Source organism: Hyla sarda, chromosome 9 (genome assembly GCF_029499605.1).
Source record: "Hyla sarda isolate aHylSar1 chromosome 9, aHylSar1.hap1, whole genome shotgun sequence".
Lineage (NCBI taxonomy): Eukaryota > Metazoa > Chordata > Amphibia > Anura > Hylidae > Hyla > Hyla sarda.
The window spans coordinates 104,992,739-105,015,151 of record NC_079197.1 but is presented as its reverse complement, the minus strand read 5'-3'; the positions used below and the strand labels follow the sequence as shown (position 1 = coordinate 105,015,151).

The window sequence follows — 22,413 nt, the reverse complement described above, 5'->3', positions numbered from 1 at the left end:
TTATATTAAGATCTATATAATAACTCATAATATTCTCTAAATTCCCTTATTTCCTTTTTTTTCTATACACCAATCTCCTTTATTCCTTATCCCAGAAATTCTTTGCTTAGTGTGTTGATTTGAGACAATTGCCATCAAATACTTGTTAGGCTTCCCTGCCTGTACAAATCTTTGCTGGCCTTGAAAAATCAATTTATTTTTACTCTTTTCCAACATATATTCATTAAATTCATTTTGTAGCTTATTTAATTTTTCCTTACTCTCTTCTGATGAATTTTGTGTATATTTCTTCTCTGTATCCCTAAGATTACTTATTAAGCCCTCCTCTTTTGATTTAAACTCTTTTTCCCCCACTTTATTGCTCTTATTATTTCCCCTCTTAGGTAAGCTTTACAGGTCTCCCAGACAATCGGGTCACTTGCTGTGCCCCAGTTGTTTGCAAAAAACTCCCTCAAGTTTTTTTCTACTGTGGCATTCTCTATCAAATTTAACCAGTGAGGGTTAATTTTCTGGAACCCATCTCTTACCTCTTCCTCTGTTTTTATCAGTACTTCTAGAGCTGTGTGGTCCGACAGACATCTAACCCAATAATGTATTTTTATCACCTTATTTAAACTAGAGTCATTTCCCAGACATATATCTATTCTGGACATAGTCTGACAGGTCTTGTTCCAACATGAATATTCTTTCTTTTGAGGGTTGTATATCCTCCAAATATCGCTGAGTCCCAGTTCATTACATACTTTCGCCAGGGGAGTGCAACCCACCTCTCCTTTACTCCCGCTTGCCCTCCATCTATCTATCTAGCCTCTCATCTAGGACGCAGTTCATATCCCCCATGGCAAACACAGGGCATTCTCCGCAACTCACGCAAAAATCTAATAATTTAAGAAGGACGGCGGATGAGAAAGGTGGGGGTATATATACAAATGCTAATACACATCTTACATTTTCTAGTCTCCCATATAAAAAAAAACAAGCCTCCCCTCATCATCTACCCTTTTTCTAATCAATTCCCAATTTAAGTTTCTACAGATTAACACCAAAACCCCCCGTGAATATGCTGCATGAAGAGAATGGTAATAATGTCCCCAAACATTACGATTCAAAACCATTAGTGTTTCTCTCGTTAAATGTGTCTCAACTAACCCGACTATACCTGGTGCGTGCTTCATAATAACTCCCATTACCGCTGATCTTTTAATTTTATCCCCAAGTCCTCATACATTCCATACCACTGCCTTAACAGTCATCCATGGTCATTCTCTTACAGTCTTCCCCAGGGTTCCCCAAACCTACACCCCCCCCCCCCCCCCCCCGGTGACCTGCCATCTTGGGCAAATCTCTAGCCTTACGTGATTGTCCCCCCCCCCTGGACCTTAACCACTATTTTTCAATCCCCGTGTGTCCATCCAGTCCACCGCTTCTACTACGCTAGAGAAAAAGAGCGTCTCATTGTTATATAAAACCTTCAGCCTGGCTGGGAGCATTAAAGCAAACTTTATTCCATTATGTGCAAGTCTCTCTTTAACTTCCCTGAAAGTATATCTCTTCTTCTGTGTTTCAATTGCATAATCTGGGAAAAGCATAGTTCTATTTCCATTGTATTCTATCTCCTTTTTTTTCCTCATTATTCTCAAGATGTTGTCACGGTCATTATCATTCAGGAGTTAAAGTATTATGGTACGTGGTCTGCCCCCTACTGGCGGGGGTTGGAATTCTATGCGCACGTATCACACTAAAGTGTTTAGAGAGGTTTTCCTCCTCACACTGCGCAATCAACCATGTTTGGATAAAAGTTATCACATCTTTACTTTCCGCTCTCTTTGGGAAACCCAAGATTCTAAGGTTCCCCCGTCTGGAGCGGTCTTCAAATTCTGTCACTTTTTGATTTAATAACTTGTTCTCCCCTAACATCCTCTGTACTTCAGATTTTAACTTATGGACCTCATCTTCCACACCCGACATTCTCATCTCCACCTCTGTACACCTCTCCCTGACTTTCTTTAGATCTTCCCTGATCAAATTGATTTCCACACCGATAACCCCCACTTGATTGGAGAGAACATCTATGGAAGTATTACATTTTGCAACTGCCGCTAATATTTTATCTAGGGCAGGTTGGGGAACATCCCCTTCCTTCTCCATTATAGTCATCTAATCCCAGATCTCCTGCATTGGTTTTATTTTGTCCACGATTTCTAGGCACTACCCCCGGCGAGACAAAATATTTATCCACTTTCCCAGCTGCTTTAGCGTCCTTTGTTGGGCTATGTATTTTATTCAGCTTGGGTGCCATCTTATCCTCCAGTTGTCAATATATTGTCCCACCCAGAACAGTCACGTGTATTTCATACGCTGCGCCGGGAGATTCAGAAAAGATTACCAACTAAATATTTCCAACGGACACTTTCAGCTTGTTGTATCACAGGAGAAGCTCAGTTATCTGCAGACTATAGACCTGCTCCTGCAGTGCTACAGGTGTTTCATCAGGTGTCTCACTCAGGAGAAAGAAAAAAAAATACACTGTCCCAATTAGGGTTTTCCACCCAAATCCAGTTCTTATAGATAAATTCTTATTTCTTATGCAGAAGGACCTTCTTTATCGGCTTTTAACATACAAGGTGAACGTGGCAGCGTTCACCTCCACAGCTATAATCGCCACAAGGGGGATTTATTATTAAGCGAGCAAAACTTGCCCCCACACCTATTCTTTTAGCACAGTTTGTTCACTGTGGCAGCATGGAGGATCCAAAACGCCTCACGTCTGAACACATGGACTTCTATGAAATGCCGCTTGAGGTCCCAACATAGATCTTTGGATCTCATTTTCATTATGCGACATACGAGTATGCTCTACAATTATCGTTTTCAATTTTCTGGATGTCCAGCCCACATACTGAAAGCTGCACGTAGAGCATGTTGCCAGATATATACCGTGAGTAGTTTGGCAATTAATAAATTATTTTACATCATAAGACATTTGTGTATTGAACAAGTAAAAAGGAGAGGGATTCATGAATTTGCACAGGCTACACCAAGCCCGATTACATTTGACTATACCTTTACATGATAGACAAGTCATACTGTTTGCACTGTTAGAGAAATTACTGGAGGAAAATTGATTATATAAAGAAAAACCTTTAAGCGGTACAACTCCGATACCTCTGGTGAGTTTTTGACAGTGTGTCATCATGGTGTAACACTGGTAGGTGTTTCAATATGATATCTCTAATGTCTTGGAAGTGAACACTACATGTCGTGCTGAATGTTGGTACATCTTTACTTTTAATCATATCTTTCTTGCTTGCGTCAATTGATTTTATGATTTTTTTTCTTATTTTTTCATAGACTTTCTTTGTTGTTATCCTGTTTTTTGTCCCTTAGATAAAGTCCCTCTGGTTTTGAGTCCACAATATTTTTTCCTCTCCTCATATTTTTGCTATATCCTTTTAAGCGATCTTCTATATTTAGACAGGCAGTATTGTAGTCTTCCCTACGTGAACAGGCTCTCTTTGCTCTGGCAAATTCTCCAATTGGGAGGTTTCGGATAATGTGCTGCATGTGACAGGAAGTCTACTACCCTCAGTGTCCTTGTGGTACATTTTGGTGTGGACTTTATTATCCTGTACAGATCCAATCTAGGTGACATCTAAGAAGCCGGTTATCTGGTTATCCCATTTAGCAGTAAATTGTAATCCAAACTGTTTTTAATTCAAAAAGGTGACAAACTGCTATGATTTTTGTGATTTGACATTTCCCACTAAGAGGAGGTTGTCAATATATCTGCCATACCAACCAAAAATTCATGAATCCCTCTCCTTTTTATTCAATACACACGTCTTACGATGTAAAATCATTTATTAATTTCCAAACTACTCACGTTGTATATATCTGGCAACATGCTCTATGTGCAGCCTTCAGTATGTGGGCTGCAGGTCCTGAAAACGAGAATTGTGGAGCATACTCGTATGTCTCATAATTAAAACGAGATCCAAAGATCCATGTCGGGACCTCACGCGGCATTTAAAAAAGTCCACGCAGGTGACCTATTCTTGTAATGCAAGGTATTGAAAGAGTTCAATTGGGCTAAGCTGGTGTTCAGACGTGAGGCGTTTTGGATCCTCCATCTGGACACTAGATACCTGCGGGGTTTAAATTAGAAAAAGGATTTAGCCTATATATTAACTATTTTGTATACATCCTGTGGATTTATAATATATATATAGGATGCTGTTATAACTGAGTGCGATATTGGTTTACATGTTAGTCTCTATACTCTGCTTTCTTTAACTTGACTTTAACAGGTGCATAGCACTAGCTAATTATGAATGAGCACGTGACCACGCCGGACTTAGGGCAGGTCACGTGACCAGTACTTGATTGATTCTTCTAAGATGTATAAAGAGGTATGTTACAGTGCGATTACTGCCATGATTAAGGTATTTTGATAAACTGAAACGCATCAGCGTTTCATTTAGCTTTTATGTTTGTTTTTGAGCACATATGATGCGTGCTCAGCAGGTGAGAGCGCATCATACCCGGTTGGTCCCGGTTGCTATCAGCAACCAGGACCCACGGCTAATGCCTGACATCGCCAATTGGGCTGATGTCTGGCATTAACCCTTTAGACTCTGCGATCAAAGTTGATTGCGGCGTCTTAAACGGGAGAAAACAGTTGGAGGTTAGCTCAGTGGGCTGTTCGGGACCGCCTCGGTGAAATTGCGGCGTCCCCAACAGCTGAGAGGACAATGGGAGGCTTCTTACCTTGCTGTCCGATCGGTGTTCTATTGCTCCATATCTGAGAACTAGGCTGGAGCTGCAGAACACCGATAACACTGATCAATGCTCTCCAGTGGAGAAGCATTGTTAAGTGTATGCAATCTAAAATAGTGTGTAAAAAAAAAAAAAAAAAAAAAAAAAAAAAAAAAAAAGTATGCATTGACCCCTTCCCTAATAAAAGTTTAAATTAGCCTTCATACATCCCTATATAAGGGAAAAAAAAAAAAAAAAAGTTATAGGGGTCAGAAGTGGACAATTTAAAACATACAAATTGAATAAATAGAATAAAACCTATTTAAGTTTGGATATCCTTGTAACCGTATGGACCTACAGAATAAAGATAAGGTGTAATTTTTTATTTTTTTGCCCCAAAATATTTTATTTCAGGTTTTGCCGTAGATTTTGTGGTGAAAGGATTATTATTATTACAAAGTAAAATTGTTGGCACCACAGAACAAGCCCTCGTATAGGTCTGTAGGTGGAAAATTGAAAGTGTTATGATTTTTAGAAGGTGAGGAGAAAAAAAAATGAAAAATGGCCCGAGAGGGAAGGTGTTAAAGCTTAGCTCTTTTTAGGGGAGTTGGAATTTTATCTTTTTCCCTTGTGTGAGATGGCGACCTTGATAACCCCCCATAAATGTAGTTATTCACTCACTGCTTGCAAAGGATATGAAATAAACAGGAATTAAAACTCAGAGTACATTAGATAACGCCTCATTACACAACTATAATTTCCCTAAATTCCTATAAATAAATGCACCAACTCTTAGGGTCCTGTCTCTGAAGTAATATAAAATAGACCGACTCCAGCATTCAGTATTACTGCCTGTTTATTTTATTTTTTTAAAGTTCCAAATCAAAATTCCATAAATAAATTTTACTATTACTGTAATTTTAAAATATTTTAATTTTTGAATATTGAACAATCCTGTTTTCTCTTTGTGTTGTAGAATCCCAGATGACTTTATAGAAGACTTTTCTAACACTGTGTATGGAAGCAGGTCAGTATCACCATATGATGAGCAGAGGGACACTATGTAGCAGTGGTTCTTAACCTTGTTGGAGGTACTGAACCCCACCAGTTTCATATGTGCATTCACCGAACCCTTCTTAATTGAAAAAATAAATACGATTTTTTCAAATTCAAAACATAGGAGGTATATATTTAAGTTTATATTTATACATAGGTGCACAAAATGAACAAAACAATTAAAGAACAAAACCATTAAGACACAGTAGGCGCAGGCAGTGTTCCCCCACACATTAGGCACAGGCAGTGTTCCCCCACACATTAGGCACAGGCAGTGTTCCCCCACACATTAGGCACAGGCAGTGTTCCCCCACACATTAGGCAGGCAGTGTTCCCTCACACATTAGGCAGGCAGTGTTCCTCCACATTAGGCAGGCAGAGTTCCCCCACATTAGGCAGGCAGAGTTCCCCCACATTAGGCAGGCCAGTGGTGTTCAACCTCCGGACCTCCAGATGTTGCAAAACTACAACTGCTGGGAGTTGTAGTTTTGCAACATCTGGAGGTCCACAGGTTGAACACCACTGATGTAGGCAGTGTTCCCCCACAGACATACAGCCTCCAGCCATATACAGTGTATGGCCGGAGGCTGTATGCCTGTGTACTGCCCACTTCAGTGCTCCGAAGATGACGTGCTGCTGGTCACTTACCAAGCTGGCCAGCGGGCATCTTCCTCCTTCTCTCTCCTCCGGTCCTCGGCACCTTCGTTTCCATGGGCGCACGCACGGGACGTCAGTGACGTCCCAGCATGCGCTATGTCCCGGCGGCCCTGCACTTTGAAACTTAACGCGAGGCCGCAGGGAGTTAATAGTGATGGGGGGAATTGCCCCGTCGCTACAGGACGGGCAAACACCGGCTCTGCTCGGGGCCCCAAGCAATTGCTTGGTTTGCCTGTCCTGTTGCGACCTCCCCCGCCGAACCCCTGGGACTGACTCACCGAACCCCTGGGGTTCGATCGAACCCAGGTTAAGAACCACTGCTATGTAGTTTTGTTTTAATCATTACATCCATGTGATAATATCTAAAATACAAAAAGAAGGTAGTGGATCCTGCATTCACCCAGTCAGAGGCTATATGCCCAGCAGAGGTGGGTATAGTAAGCGTGTTAGGGTCCCATCCGAAGTGAGGTCACCTCCACGTGGTGGATGGGGGACACGTTTTGATCAAAAATTCATTAAGAGCCTTACAATTTTTGACCAAGAGTGCTGCTGCAACCTTTGTTTGTATATTGAGTATTAGCCACAGTAACGTGCCCCCATGTATTTGGTTGTTGTGTTGGCTTTTTTTTTTGTTTATGTGATAATATCTTATCTTTGTTACACCTTCACTAACATGTTGCAATTTTCCAAATCTGTTTATAGCTAATAATGCACCAACTTTTTGCGAAACTAAACTATGTAACAATAGCTGCAGACACTGCTACACTACAAGCCCATTAGCAGAGTACAGAAAGGGGTTGTCTGAAGGGCAAATTTTTTTTTTTTTTTTTTTTTTTATAAAAAGGGGTGGCCTATCTGTTCCTTTTAAACAATATTCATCCTGCTGTAAAATTCATTTATCCAGCGTTTTGCTAAAATTCATATCTTGCTGGGGCAGGTTAACAGAAAAAAAAATCTTAGGATTTCTACATCCCTGTAAATATATTACCCGATGCCCGGGACAAGCAGTTCCGGGTGCCAGACAAGTGAATTTTTCAGCCCTTTAGCCCTGCTTCAGGCAAGCAGGGCTTGACCGACTTCCCTCTTTGAGTTTAGTACACTGGCTTTCATAGCCCCACCTGTCAGGAGCCTGCTTCATACCCGGCGGCCCCTAGCTGATTTCAGTAGCTGGGGGTGGCCACTAATAGCTGTCATGCGGCCGACTATTAACCCTTTAGATCGCTGCTGTCAAAGCTGACAGTGGTGTCTAAAGGGACATGTAGATGCTACTTCGTGGTCTAGTGGGGTGGATTGAGCTCTGCTTCCCTAGGGACCGTGGCTCTGTCATTGATAGAGCCTGGCTGGACCAGGCTTTATCAAATGAGCACAGAGCACACAGATCAATGGAGTTCAATAGATCTGCATTGATCTGTATGATGAATCTAATGATTCTTCTTAAAAGTCCCCTAAGGCACTAATGATGTGTTAAAAAAAAAAGTGTCAAAGTTTAGAAGACACAGGTTAACCCCTTCCAAATAAACATATTTTGGTATCGCCATGTGGGTAATTGTCCCAACTATTAAACTATAATATTATATACCCCGTACGGTAAATTACATAAATGTAAAAAAAAAAAAAAAATACCAAACCCTAGAATTGCATGTTTTTATAACATGATATGCCAAAAAGAATGAGAGTAAAAGTGATTAAAAAGTGAGATCAGTAGCAGAAACAGCAGATCTTACAGCCAGGTATACAAAATTTTTTTTTAAATAAATTCAGAGGTCAGAAAATGGCAATTATTTTTTAAATTAGTAAAACGTGACAAAAACTATACAGATTTGGTATTGCTGCAATCAGGTTGACCTAAAGTATGAAAACAACTAGTAAGCTTGACCACAAGGTAAATGGTGTAAAAAAGAAAACCGCCAAATTTGCTAAATTATTTTTTTTTTTAATGTATTTTGCCTCACGTGTGTATATATGTATATATGTGTGTATATATATATATATATAATATATATAACAAGTGGATTGTCATGAGGGTCACATAGATTGTGCTCCAGTTTTAGTCCCCTGGGTAAGTATTTATTTATTTTTTCACATCCCTGATTTACCTAGCTCAGGTCCCCCCACACCTCCTGTTTAGTTCCTGTCTACTCCTTTGATTTTCTGTCTTTCTTCAAGACAAGTGCTTGTGCAGGACCTACCCACAAAGCCAATCACTGGCAGCCATCGTGTCCCGTCCAATGATTGGCTAAGCAGGCAGGTCCTTCACCATGCGCTCGATATTAACACAGAAGATCATGGGTACCAGAAAGAGAATAAAAGGAAGGAGCTGCTGGGGACAGTAGCTAAATAAATATAGTTTTTATTTTTTTACTTTATCCAGTCCACAGCAGGATTTGAATATTAGCAAAATGCTCGATAACCCCTTTTAATGTTTAATATTCCCCCAGGCGACCAGTTCTTGAAGATGCTGCTTTGAAACAAAGCATTAGATTACCAACTGTAGAAGATATGAGATGGAGAGTGGATGTTGCAATTTCCACCAGGTAATAATATATGTATAATACTAAATTGATATTTTACAGCCTTATTCAGAAGTATAGGGGACCTGAGAACATCATTGCTGGTATAGAACCATTTATATACACTGACAGAAGTTATTGGAGAAGATACCAAAATTAGAGCAAGTGTAAAGTGCAGCTGTTTATAGCAACAAATTCAGATTTTAGATCTTATTTCTCAGAGGCCTTTTAATGATTGAAAGCAGTGCCCTTTTTTGTTACTATGGGAAACTTTGCCCCTTATCCCTTACACTTGCTTCAATGATGCTCCCCCTTGGTTAATTTGGCAAGTCCTTGTCCCACCCACAGTTCACAACTGCACGTGCTAGCTGCTAAAGTGGCAGGGAAGGGCACCCAGAAAATGCTGGAAGGCTGTAATTAGTTTTTCAGCATTCGTTTTCTGGATAAAGTTATGTGGCAACACAGCCTACCTTGTCCCTGCAGCCTTTAGGGACCACCAGTAGCTCAGTAGCAGGAGGTATGCCAAATCTGGCGCAAATTCTGCTCAAGTGGGAAACCTTGTTGGCAATTGGAATGTTGGCATTTAGGCGCTCCCATACAGAAAACAACAGTGTTCTATGCTCCGCTGTTTCCAGTGGGAAAAAGTATGTTTTTTTTGTTTTGTCTTTTTTTTTTTTTTTTCAAAGTATTTTTGACCTTGATTTAATATTAAGCTAATCCTGTTCAATATTGTCAGCTCTCTTTCCCGGGCACTGCAGCCATCCATCCTAATGCAGATGAAGCTTTCCAATGGAGAGTCCCATCGTTTCGAAGTAAGTTTCCTATAAAAATGTAGATGTCATACTGTACGCTGTTGGTCATAGGTATGTACATATACACTTCTCAGAAAATTGTCACCAAGGACTTGCTAATAACCTTCTCCCGATGAGGAACTGAAGTATCCATTTACTTGTTACCATAGTGGCAAAGGTTCTTCTTCTATAGCTTCTTCTAACTCTAGCACTTACTGCAGAGAGAGGAAACTCTTATTACTGTTCAGTAAAATTTTAAGCTAAGAGAAAGCATTTCTCAGTCACAGTAGTTTCCTTCAGAACAGGCTCACTGGTGTCTTATCTGAGAAAGGCTTCCTGCTGCCCTAAAATCTAATGAGCAGTAATATGAGCTCCCTTCTTTACATTCATGGTCTTGTGCTTAGGAGACAAAAAGGTGTGGGGGGGGGGGGGGGGTGCAGGGGCTCTGCATTCACAACTTGTGGGAGCAGCACAGCTGATTTGGAAGATCTTTGTACTATAGATAATAACATTATATTAGCAAGTTGCTTTATTATACTTTTTCACACCATACACAGGATGTTTCTTTTGCTGGGCTCTTTAATCATCTTTAATGATTAATTAGATGTTGGTTAAAGGGAACATATCTAAAAGGATATGTCTAAGTCTACTTAACATTTCATATGTATTTAACCCTTTAAGGATGCAGGGTTTTTCACTTTTTGCATTTTCGTTTTTTCCTCATCACCTTCTAAAAATACTTTAAATTTTGCACCTAAAAATCCATATGATGGCTTATTTTTTGCGCCACCAATCCTACTTTGTAATGACATCAGTAATTTTTCCCCAAAATCTACGGCGAAACGGAAAAAATAATAATTGTGCGACAAAATGGAAGAAAAAACGCCATTTTGTAAATTTTGGGGGCTTCCGTTTCTACACAGTACATTTTTCGGTAAAAATTACAACTTATTTTTATTCTGTAGGTCCATACGGTTTAAATGATACCCTACGTATATAGGTTTGATTTTGTATTACTTCTGAAAAAAATCATAACTACATGAACGAAAATGTATACAATTAAAATTGTCCTATTCTGACCGTATAACTTTTTATTTTTCAAATCAATTGCCGATCGGACGTGCAGGAGGCAGGCAAGGGACCCTCCTGTTGCGTTCTAGCTGATCGGAACATCGCGATTTTACCGCGATGGTCCTGATCAGCCCGACAGAGCTTTTACTTTCACTTTCAACTTTGATCGCCGCGTCTAAAGAGTTAATGCTGGACATCAGCCCGATCGCCGATGTCTGGCATTAGCCACGGGTCCCGGTTGCTTATAGCAACCGGGACCCACCGGGTATGGTGCGCGCGTCATACCTCGGGAGCCACATATGGACGTTTATAAAAGTCAATATGGGGCAAGGGGTTAAAATGGCTTATAGGCATGATTTTATGATTTAATGTTTTGCATGTTGGTTTATATCACAGTTATCAGGGTTTTAGGCCGTCCTTTTTATATCTCCATAGCTCCCTTCCAGTGCTGAAATGTTAAACTTTTTGTTGTCATGCAAGTGAGGTCTAACTGTCCAGGGGGCATTTCCCAACACAGAAAGAGCCCAAGTAAGTCCAGCCTGTGTGATGTAAGCACACAGTGGGGTGGTGAATAAGAGGACATGGGCCAGACAAACCTAATGCTGGGTAACTGGGTGCCTCCGGGCACTTAAGCCTCATTTGCAAAATAACAACAAGGCTTATTTTTTGCCCATGGAGGGGACTATTGAAATAAAAAGGTGTGCCTGGAATACTGATGACTAGCCCCATGTAGCCATGTGCTCATTTATGCAATAAAAGAACAAGAGGCGCTTCCTCGTGTGATATCCTCCAAAAGCTAATAGGAAATTGAAAAGGTGAGCCAAGAAGTGACTCACCTGGGGTGGTTGTGCTAATGCCGGCACAACTGGTACAAGGGCATGAATACAAGGCTGCATCTGCCTCCTCCAACACGCTAGGCTGTGTGTTCCATAAAATCGAAATCCACAATCGTACCACCAAGGAGGATAATTGAGTGCTGCCCACGACTTCTTAAATAATAATTTAAAAGGATTATAAAAACCTACAATGCGTTTCAAAGCCGTACCTGCTTTGAAACGCGTTGTATGTTTTTATAATCCTTTTTAATAAATATTATTCAAGAAGTCATGGGCAGCACTCCATTATCCTCCTTGGTGGTACGATGGATTTTATGTGCTCATTTATATCTCTGTTTTACTGCTGACAGATTTTCTTTAAAGGAGTGTTCCGGTCTTAACTAACTTGCCCATTATGAAGAATTATGTTAGTTTTACATTTACTTGCTATACTGGTTTGCCATGGATCGTCTTCTTTTTCATCATTATATGGTCCCCCCCAGGTCTAGCGTTTCCTTTCAGGTCCTGATGACATCGCCTCACAATCCTTTGCAGCTTGAGGCAGCAGCTGGTATACGGGAGCTTAGCTGTTTCTTGAATTTCCTCACAAGCCAGCCCCTGATGACGTTTGTGGTCCATCTGTACGTCCTGACGTTCCGGCTTCCCGTGATCTCGGCAATCTGGGCAGGGAACGCTGGCACGTCAGGACATACAGATGGACCGCAAACGTCATCAGGGGTTGGCTTGTGAGGAAATACAAGAAATAGCCAAGCCCCCCTTCACGCGGACTCCCCGGTCGTCCCGCCCGGCGGCCCCCGACGTCATCAGGACCTGAAAGGAAACGCTATACCTGGGGGTTAGTTAACCCCAAAAAAAACCTTTTAAAAATGGTTTTCCACTTTGCTACTAAGGATCTGTCCTTAGGTCAGCACTATATAATTTGTAGCAGTTGTATCTAGTATTTGTGCACTATGCAGCTCAAATGAATGAAACTGTGCTACAGTACCTGGCACAGAAACATCAAAATGTACAATACTTTAACTGGTAAACAATGGGGGCACATCACTCACAGGAACACCATGGCCCCTTTAGTCATCTGATCAGTGGAGTGCAGGGAGTCTGACCCCACCAATCTGATAATTATTGTCTATCCATAGAATAGACCAATAATATTAATCCTGGAAAAAAAAAATTAATATCTTTGCTTTAGGAAATTGTATTTATGTTTCTTATTTTCATTTTTTCAGGTTCCAGTTGCTAAATTCCAAGAGTTGCGATATAATGTTGCTTTGCTCTTAAAGGAAATGAACGATCTTGAGAAGAAGAACATTCTGAAAATCCAGGACTGAGCACATATGAACACATGATCCAATGCCATTTCAGGCTCTCTGTGCCTACCCAGGTGTCTGGCTGGTATCAGGCAGATGAGCTTCAACTTTAAATCTAAAAGGCAAAGAAAATTGTTACACACTTTCATTCTGTAGGCACCTAACCAGGCATCACACAGCTGTGTATGGAACACATTTTTTCATCTTTACAGCCCACTGCACACCTGCCTTCATTGTTAGATCTCTCTTTATAACCAATGATGACATGTAGTTTGGACACCATGAAGGTGGTGATGGGTTACCTTTTAGGCTCTGAACTCTAATACATAAGTACATGAAAATGTCTTTTTTGTTAGTAGTGTCTTTGTATAAAATTTTAAAGGTGTACTTTCCCTTCATTTCCCCCTCTTACATAATATTGTTGATTTGCAATGTTGTTTAAAGAGCATTTAATCAGCATCATTTTATTTAAAGGGAACCTGGCACCAGTTTTAGGCTAGGTTTCCACACAGGTTTTTTTTTTCTCCTGGCATTTTTTAGAAAACTGCCACTGCAGTTTTTGACCAAAGCCAGGAGTCGATTCAAAAGGAATGGGAAGTATAAAGGAAGATTTATACTTTTCCTTCCTACTGGATCCACTTCTGACTTTTTGGCTCAAATTCTGCAGAGGTAGTATTCCAAAAATATGCCAGAAAAAAATCTGTGTGGAAACCTAGCCTTATGCTGCCCAAACCGCTGGCATAGTTAAACTGGTGCAGGCAGCACAATGCTGGGACAATGATACCCAGGTCCCGGGCATTTCAGAGTAAATCATGGTGTTCCTGCATCATGATGAATGCACCACTTTTATGCTGTCCATGGTTTTGCAGCATAAAACTAGAGACAGGTTCCTTTTAAAGGGGTACTCCGGCCCTAAGACATCTTATCCCCTATCCAAAGGATTGGGGATAAGATGTCTGATCTCGGGGGTCCTGCCGCTGGGACGCCCAAGCACCCACCTGTCTCAGCTGCACGCAGCGCTGGAGGCTCCATGTATGAAGCCTCACGACCACGGGGTCGGTGTATCATGACATGACTCCGCCCCATTGTGACATCACCACGCCCCCTCAGTGCAAGCTTATGGGAGGCTTGTATTGAGGGGGCAGGGTGTGATGTCACAAGGGGGCAGAGGCGTGGCGTCACAATACTCCAGCCCCGGGGTCATGAGTCTTCAGACACAGAGTGATCATGGCTTTGTGCAGCTGAGACAGGTGGGTGCTTCATGAGAGATTGCGGGGGTCCCCTTTGCACTGTTCGTGAATTTATGAAGTGTGAATGTTGCACGTAGGCATAAAAAAAGTCGAAAACCCTCATCCCACCCACCCTGGCCTTATCGTGTAGCGCCTAAGAAGTCCCAATGGGACGCTTGGAATGCGCAGTGACCCAAAAAGGTGGGACCTTCCCTTTTTGCCTGTAGGATTCAGTGATGGCAGAATGGATCCACTGCGAGATGGTCGCCTTGGAAGCCAGAAGACCCTTGCGATGACCCTCCAGAATCACAAAGAAGGGGTCACGCTGACGGAAAGAAGAGGTTACGGAAAGATAGATCCGGACAGCTGGAACCACATCCAGACAATGGAGGGAACGTTCCTTAGAGTTGGATGGAGCCGGACAAAATTAAGAAGAACGATATCCGGGGGCGTGGCCTGGCAGCCGAGGCGCATGGTCAGAGTCTGAGCGAGCTCCGTGCTTCAACCCGCTATAGCGACAAATCTACTGCCTTTCATCGCCAGAAAAGTTACCCCGTGGCCTCTTAACACTCCACTGACATGCCGGTAAAAAGTAGGAAACAGCTGAAAGTGGGCGTTAGCAAAATTTCAGTTTGTTCCGCGTTGCGCATTCTCCACTGCCTCCCCGGAGATCGACTTCGGATCCTGCTCTACATACCTCCGTCTCAGCTGGTCACTCGCTGCAGCTAAGAGGGGACCGATCACCACGGAGAGAAGCCTGTCTGGAGTCTGTGGAGTCCGGTGCTGAGCGGAGCTCCTCCTCCTCCCTCCCGCCATCTCCTTCCAAGGGAAGTTCACCCTCCGGCGATATAAAGTCTGCTTTTCCTATCATCGCTACAGCATGAGGTGAGCTCTTGGGACGCTTCCCCTATAGAGGCTACTGAATCAGCAGACCCTCTAGCAACTGCTCTTGTTACCAACCAAGCTTTAACTGATGATACTCTAAAAGACATGTTAATGTTGCGTACATCTTTCCTGCAAGATATGCACAATTTGGTTAACCCTATCCAGACCTCTGTCCATGCCCTGGGCGATTGGGTGGACCACCTAGAGCAGAAATTTGGGGAGTTTGCCACTTCCCATAACACTCTCATTGATCTCAGACATGGTCTGGAAGAAGAAGTATCAGTTTTTAAACTTAAAGTAGCTGACCTGGAGGACCGCAGTCGCCGCAACAATCTCAAATTGTGTGGCATTGCTGAAACGGTGGCTCCTGTGGATATACCTATGTCAGATCCTTGATTAGTACCACCTTACCTGATTGTCTGTCCCAGGAGCTCATAGTTGATAAGGCCCATAGGGTCCCAAGACCGAAACATTTAGAGGACTCTGTCCCTCGGGACGTGCTAGTCCGCGTTAATTTTTTCCATGTAAAAGAGAAAATCATGGAATATGCCCACCGCAACAATGGTTTACAGGCTTACCTGGTGATGATCCCACATTTTTCACTCAAGAAGCAGGCGACGAAGTCCTGTCTGTGATGCCTGGTTCCAGCAAGGACTTTAGCCCCCACTTGAAGAAAGATGGCTCTTGCCTAGGCAAGCCATCTCCTCTAATGTCTAGTTTGTTCTTGTTTGTGTTTTTCTGTGGTTCTGTTTTTGTTTGTCCTTTTCACAGTGATATCTATCTTATTAATGGTCTACTTGCAGTACTCCCTGGTAGTATGGCAGGCGCACGCTGGCTGAGAGGTGTGCCTTGCCACCCTGATATCCATAACATTCTACTGCCCTATCTCTCGCTTTCTGACTTAGTGATATGTCTATAATATTTACTAGTCTGAATGTGAACGGCCTGAATACTCCTAGCAAAAGAGCACATTTATGGAGGGAAGCCCTTAATTTGAAATGTGATATATTATGTGTGCAGGAGACACATCTCCTAGCTAAGGATACTTTTTGCATTCATCACCATGCATTTTCTCATGTTTTTCATTCCACTTACAGCTCCAAGTCCAGAAGGGTACTAATTGCAATAAAGAACTCTGTGGGGTTCTCTCTTCATGAAGTGGTGGAAGACGGGATGGGGAGGTGTGTAATTCTCCACTGCACCGTCAAGGACACACGTCTCTCTATCCTTTCCCTCTATGCTCCCAACAGAGGACAGATAAACTTCTTGAAATGTCTGAGGAAGGTGGTGGGGGACCCAGCCTGGGGGTTCTTAGTTTTTTGTGGTGATTTCAACACTGTCCCAGACACGTGTCTTGACTCTACCTCATCTTCCCGTCTTTCTCTTACCTCTTTCTCCTCCTTTCTTTCCTTCTCTGATCTTTATGATATCTGGCGTATATAGCACGCATCCGAGGGAGCATACACGTTTCTTTCGGGCGCTCATAATACCTATTCCTGTATTGACCTATTCTTAATAGATAGGACTCTTCTGACACATGCCATGTCCACTGAAATTGAACCCATAACATGGTCAGATCATGCCGCCATTCTCCTAAAATTACGAGAGAGTTCAGTTTCCCCTCCCTCCTATACTTGGCGTAATAACCCCTATCTTTGGTCTCATCCTCAGTTTGCAGATTGCTTACGACAGGACATCACTGAGTACTTCACTCACAATGAGGGCTCGGTGAAAGATCCTATTCTTCTTTGGAACTGCCATAAGGCAGTAATAAGGGGTTCCTGCATCAAATATAGCTCTATCTTAAAGAAACGTAAAGAACAAACTCTTAGGGATACACTAACACAACTTAAACTAGCTGAAACCACCAACCAAAACAATCCCTCTGCATCTAATGCTGCAGCTGTCCACTCTTTGAGAAGGGACTTGCGATGCTTATTATTGTCGTCCTATGAAAAAACACAGAAAACTTCAAGCGTGCTACTATTCACAGAATAACAAAGCCAGTAAGCTGCAGGCGAATCGTCGAAAACGTCGTCAGGCAAAATCACGTATCCCGTACCTTAATCAGCCAAGCACTAACACTAAACTCTACACTCCTCAAGATATCGCTAACGGCTTCAGTGACTTTTACTCACACCTCTATAATATGAGAGACTCCATCTCTTCCCCCCCCCCCCCCCGATATCTCCTCCTCCATCCAATCATATCTGGATAGACTCCACCTCCCTACCCTGTCCAACACCCAAATATTTGAATTAAATCAAGACATAACACTACCTGAGATCATCAAAGTAATTAAATCCATGCCGAAAGGAAAAGCACCCGGCCCAGATGGATTTGCAGCTTCATATTATAAAGCTTTTAGCGATCTTTTAGCGGCTCATTTGCTGGGGTTCTGCCGGACAGCTACTGCCACTGGACAATTCCTGCAGGAAAACTTACAGGCTATCATCACCATTCTGCCTAAGCCTGGTAAAGACCCAGATAAGCCACATAACTTCCATCCGATTTCTTTATTGAACCAAGACATAAAAATTTTAGCAAAACTCCTGGCAAGCAGACTCTCATTGGTCTTGCCTTCCCTGGTTCATGTGCATCAATCGGGATTTGTGGCTGGACGGCAGGGCACTGACAACACTAGGCGACTTTTCCACATTTTCCACCACTTGGAGCGTACATCTGTGACGGCAATGATCCTGGCCCTGGACGCAGAGAAAGCATTCGACCGACTCCGTTGGTCGTTCACTTTCAGGTCCTAGCCAAGATGGGGTTCTCGGGTTCCATATTTTCAGCGCTCACCTCCCTCTATTCCAATCCCTCTGCTAGAATGCTGGCCAATGGGTGTTTATCTGAACCTTTCTTCATCTCCAATGGCTCCCGCCAGGGATGCCCATTTTCTCCCCTAATATATATTTTATCTATGGAGTCCCTTAGGTCAGATCCTCGAGTGTCGGAAGTGACCATCGGTCATACTAGTCATACCACATCCTTCTATGCGGATGACCTATTATCCTTGACTAATGCCTCTACATCAATCCCAGCAGTGTTAGCTATTATAGCACACTATGGGACACTGTCCTACTATCTACTAAACAGCTCAAAAACTCAGGCTCTCCCTATAAACCTCCCTCCCCGCCTCCTATCGTCCCTTCAAAATGCATATTCATTTGATTGGCGCCCCACAAACATCCAGTACCTAGGCATACATTTGTCCTACCCCACCAAGTCATTGTATGCCGACAACTCTGACCACCTATTGCTGTCTATCACTACTGAGCTGGAACACTACACTAAAGCGGAAATCTCATGGATAGGTAGGGTTGTTACCTTTTAAAATGTTCTTACTTCCCAAATTTCTCTACCTCTTTCGTACTTTACCTATTTATCTCCCCTCTTCTTTCTTTTCTAGATCAGAGACTCCTATCCTCTTTCATTTTGGCAGGAAGGAAACCCAGGCTGGCCTCTAGCTTGCTTTCTAGATCCAAATTGGTGGGAGGTCTGGGATCGCCTAACCTCCACTTCTATTATATCTCAACTATAGTGTCTATTATTAAGCTTTGGTGGTACAGTCCGAGAAAAATCCCATGGTTGGAAATCGAAACATTAAGTGTTGCTCCATTTTTTCTTAGAGATGTCTTGTATGCCCCCTTCTGGTCTGCCACACTTCCAAATTTATCCAATCCAATAATTAAAGCATCCTTTTCAGCTTGGTTTTACTTTATCTCCCACATGTACACACCCACTAGCCTGAGCCACAAGGAATTACCACTTTCTTTCATTCAAGCACAGGTTCCAGACTTGGATTTGTCCACCTGGACTGAGAGGGACATTACTACTGTTAGGCATATGATGGACCATGGCTCTTAGTTGCCCTTCTCCAAAGTAACTATGAAATACCAACTATCTAACAAAGACTTTTACAAGTATCTGCAGGTTAGGCACCTTACACAACACCTCACCCCCTCCCCAGGGGATCTAGATGGCTCAGCTATATGTCTCCTGACCTCTTCTAATAAAGGGCTTAAACTGTTATACAACGCTCTTATGGCATGTCAGGGCAACTCAAAGCCCTACCCCCTACGCTTATGGGAAAAAGAACTACGTACGACAATCCCCCTACCTACTTGGGAGAAAGCCTTTACTCATCTCCATTGCACCTCTCACATAGAATCAGCCACAAAGACTATCTTAAGGTGGTATTACACACCAGACAGACTAGCACTGATTTACTCTGAGGCCTCGGGATTATGTTGGAGGAAGGGGCACATTGTTTCACATCCTCTGGGGTTGCCCACATATCACTCAATTCAGGTCAGCATTTTCTACACTACTTAAGGAAGTATTGGGCAACAACATACCCTGGTCACCACAATCAACCTTTTTGTTCTAGGATCTATCTTCTCTGCCTAAACCCACAGGGGATCTATACTGTATTATGTGCATAACCGCCAAGATAGCTTTAGAGAGCCACTGTAAAATGGATACTGTACCGTCTTTAGACACCGTTCTAGCCAAGATCAATACCACCTACTCATTTGAGAAAATCATAGCATTGGGCTCTAACACGTTTAAATCCTTTCAAAGGAGATGGAATTAGTGGAGAATTTCCTTGCACTGTATAGATATATAATACGCCCTCTGACTGTTAAATAGCTAACATGTATGCTTGTCCGGGTTAGTTCACTACTCACATAATACGATTGACATATTGTCATATACCCGTTTATCGAATACCTAGGAGTACTTGCATACATCTTCTGTTTTTACTACTTATCCAATCTAGACCCATTAGTTATTTCTAACGATCACCAAAGCGTAACTTCACTGTGTGTTTGGTTTACTCTTGTTGTTACTAACTCTTATAAACTTGCATTAACTGCACTGTACATTCTCGTGCTTGTTTGAGGCATTGTTTAATGATGTCTGTCTTGTTTGAAATGTTTTGAAAAACCTTTAATAAATACTATTTTTTTTTTTTAAATAAAGTTTTTTTTATTCTCAGATGCATACAGTATAAGACACGGGAACAACATGCAAGAATTTGTACATTGCTTCATGACAGAAAATCCGTATCATAAATACTATTTAAATAGAAGAACGATATCCTCATTCATATGAAAGGAGGAAACCACCTTGGGCAAGAAGGAGGGAGGTGGCCGAAAGACAACCTTGTCCTGATGAAGGACCAAGAAGGGAGAGCGACGAGAGAGCAGCCAGCTCGGAGACCCTCCAAATGGAGGTAATGGCAATGAGGAAAGTGACCTTCCAAGAAAGAACGCTAAGAGAAGCGTCCCGGTGAGGTTTGAATGGAGCCTTCCTCAAGGCGCCAAGCACCAGGTTGAGATCCCAAGGAGGGGTGGGAAACCAATATCGTGAAGCCGCATGGGCCATGCCCTGCAGGAAGGTGCAGACGTGAGGGGTGGAAGCTAACTGCCACTGAAAGAGAATGGAAAGAGCCAACTCTTGACTGTTCAGGGAGCTGAACACCAAGCGCTGATCCAAACCGGATTACAAGAAGGCGCGGAAAGGAGAAGACAACTGAGGAGACGGACTGAGCCTCACACCTCCGGAAATAAGCACGCCAAATGCGGTGGTAAATCCTAGAGGAGGAAGGCTTCCGAGGCCAAAGCATGGTGCGAATCAACCCAGAAGAAAACCCCCGAGCTCTTAAAACCGCGGTTCCATCTGCCACGCCGTCAAATGCAGCGACAGTGAATTAGGGTGGCAAAGAGGACCCTGGGAGAGCAGGTCGGGCGAACTGGAAGATGCAGGGGTACGTCTGAGACCAGCCGAATTACTTTGGTGTACCACGCGCGCCTGTGCTAGTTTGGGGCCACCAGAATGGCGGGAAAGCCCTCTGCCTTGAGTTTCCTCAGAACCCTGGGCAGGAGAGGGAGAGGCGGAAAGAGGTAAGGAAGACTGAAGGATGACCACGGGATGACGAGTGCGTCCAGAACCAGAGGGTCTTGTGACTTCGCCACAAAGCAAGGAACCTTTCTGTTGTGGTGAGACACGAATAGGTTCACATCTGGGGACCCCCAAAGATCTCAGGTCTGCACAAAATGCCACCAGATGTAAAGACCACTCCCCCACATCTAGTCCGCTTCCCAATTCTCCACACCTGGAATGTGGATCATGGAAAGAACAGGAACCGGAGTCTCGGCCCAGAGCAGAATCTTGGAAACCTCCTCCATCGCAAAGCAATTGCACTTGGCGCCCTGGCAATTGATATGTCACCGCCATAGCGTTGTCTGATTGGACACTAACAGGACAACCCTGTAGGAGAATCTCCCAGTGGAGGAGGCAGAGAAAGATGGCCCGGAGCTCCACAAGATTGATGGCGAGGTGAGCCTCCTGAGGAGACCAGCAACCCTGGACCGTTAGGTCCTGAAACACACCTCCCCAACCCAGGAGACTTGCATCGGTCGTGACGACCTGCCAGTGGAGGGGAAGAAACAGCCGCCCCTGGAGAAGGAGGGGAGAGTGGGGCCACCACAAAAGAGACCAACGAATTAAGGGGGGCAGAAGAATCCGGCGATCCAGAGTGGACGGTGACTTGTTCCACCGGGCCAAGATGGCCAGCTGAAGAGAGCGATAGCGGCACTGGGCGAAAGGGACCGCCTCCATGGCCACCACCATCCGGCCCAGCACCTCCATGTAGAAGTGAATAGGAACAAGAGAGGGGCGCCATAGGAGACAGACACCCTCCGAACACAGACAGCCGACGTGTCAAAAAGAAGACCCAGGAAGACAAGGGACTGGGAGGGAGAAAGATTGGACTTTTCCTGGTTGATCACCCAACTGAAGGCGGACAGAGTCTGTACCGTGAGATGAAGACTCTCTAGGTTTTGGGACCGAGACGGAGCTTTGATCAAAAGATTGTCCAGGTAAGGGAGGACCGAGATCCCCTGGGCCTGAAGGATGGCAATCACCGCTGCCATGATCTTGGTGAAAACCCTGGGAGCCGTAGCTAGACCAAAAACAAGAGCCACGAACTGGAAATGACCCGCAGGGACAGCGAAGCGGAGGAAATGCTGATGGGCGGGGAAAATGCAGATAGGCATCCTGGATATCCACCTAGGAAAGAAACTCCCCCTTATCCATGGCTGCTACCACGGATCGGAGGGACTCCATTTGAAAGTGACAGCCGAAAGTGGCGGTTGAGCAGCTTGAGGTTCAGAATGGGGTGGGCAGAGCCCCCTTTCTTGGGGACGACAGAGTTTTGAGTAGAACCCAGAAAAAGGCTCCCCTGGAGCAACTGGCACAATAACTCCTTGAGGAGGGTACTTAAAGGCTGCCACCAAAGAAGGGGA

At 43.4% G+C, this 22,413-nt stretch overlaps 1 protein-coding gene across 1 annotated transcript in view; it reads left to right on the top strand.

The window, feature by feature from the left end:
- Positions 1–13,501, top strand: part of COMMD5 (COMM domain containing 5) — a 29,273-nt gene extending 15,772 nt beyond the window's left edge. Inside the window, exons 4-7 of the mRNA XM_056538696.1 lie at positions 5,732–5,782; positions 8,907–9,002; positions 9,715–9,790; positions 12,903–13,501. Of these exons, the coding sequence (XP_056394671.1) occupies positions 5,732–5,782; positions 8,907–9,002; positions 9,715–9,790; positions 12,903–13,004 (325 nt within the window). The 3' untranslated portion in view covers positions 13,005–13,501. The remainder of the gene's footprint in view (positions 1–5,731; positions 5,783–8,906; positions 9,003–9,714; positions 9,791–12,902) is intronic.
- Positions 13,502–22,413: the final 8,912 nt, after the last annotated feature.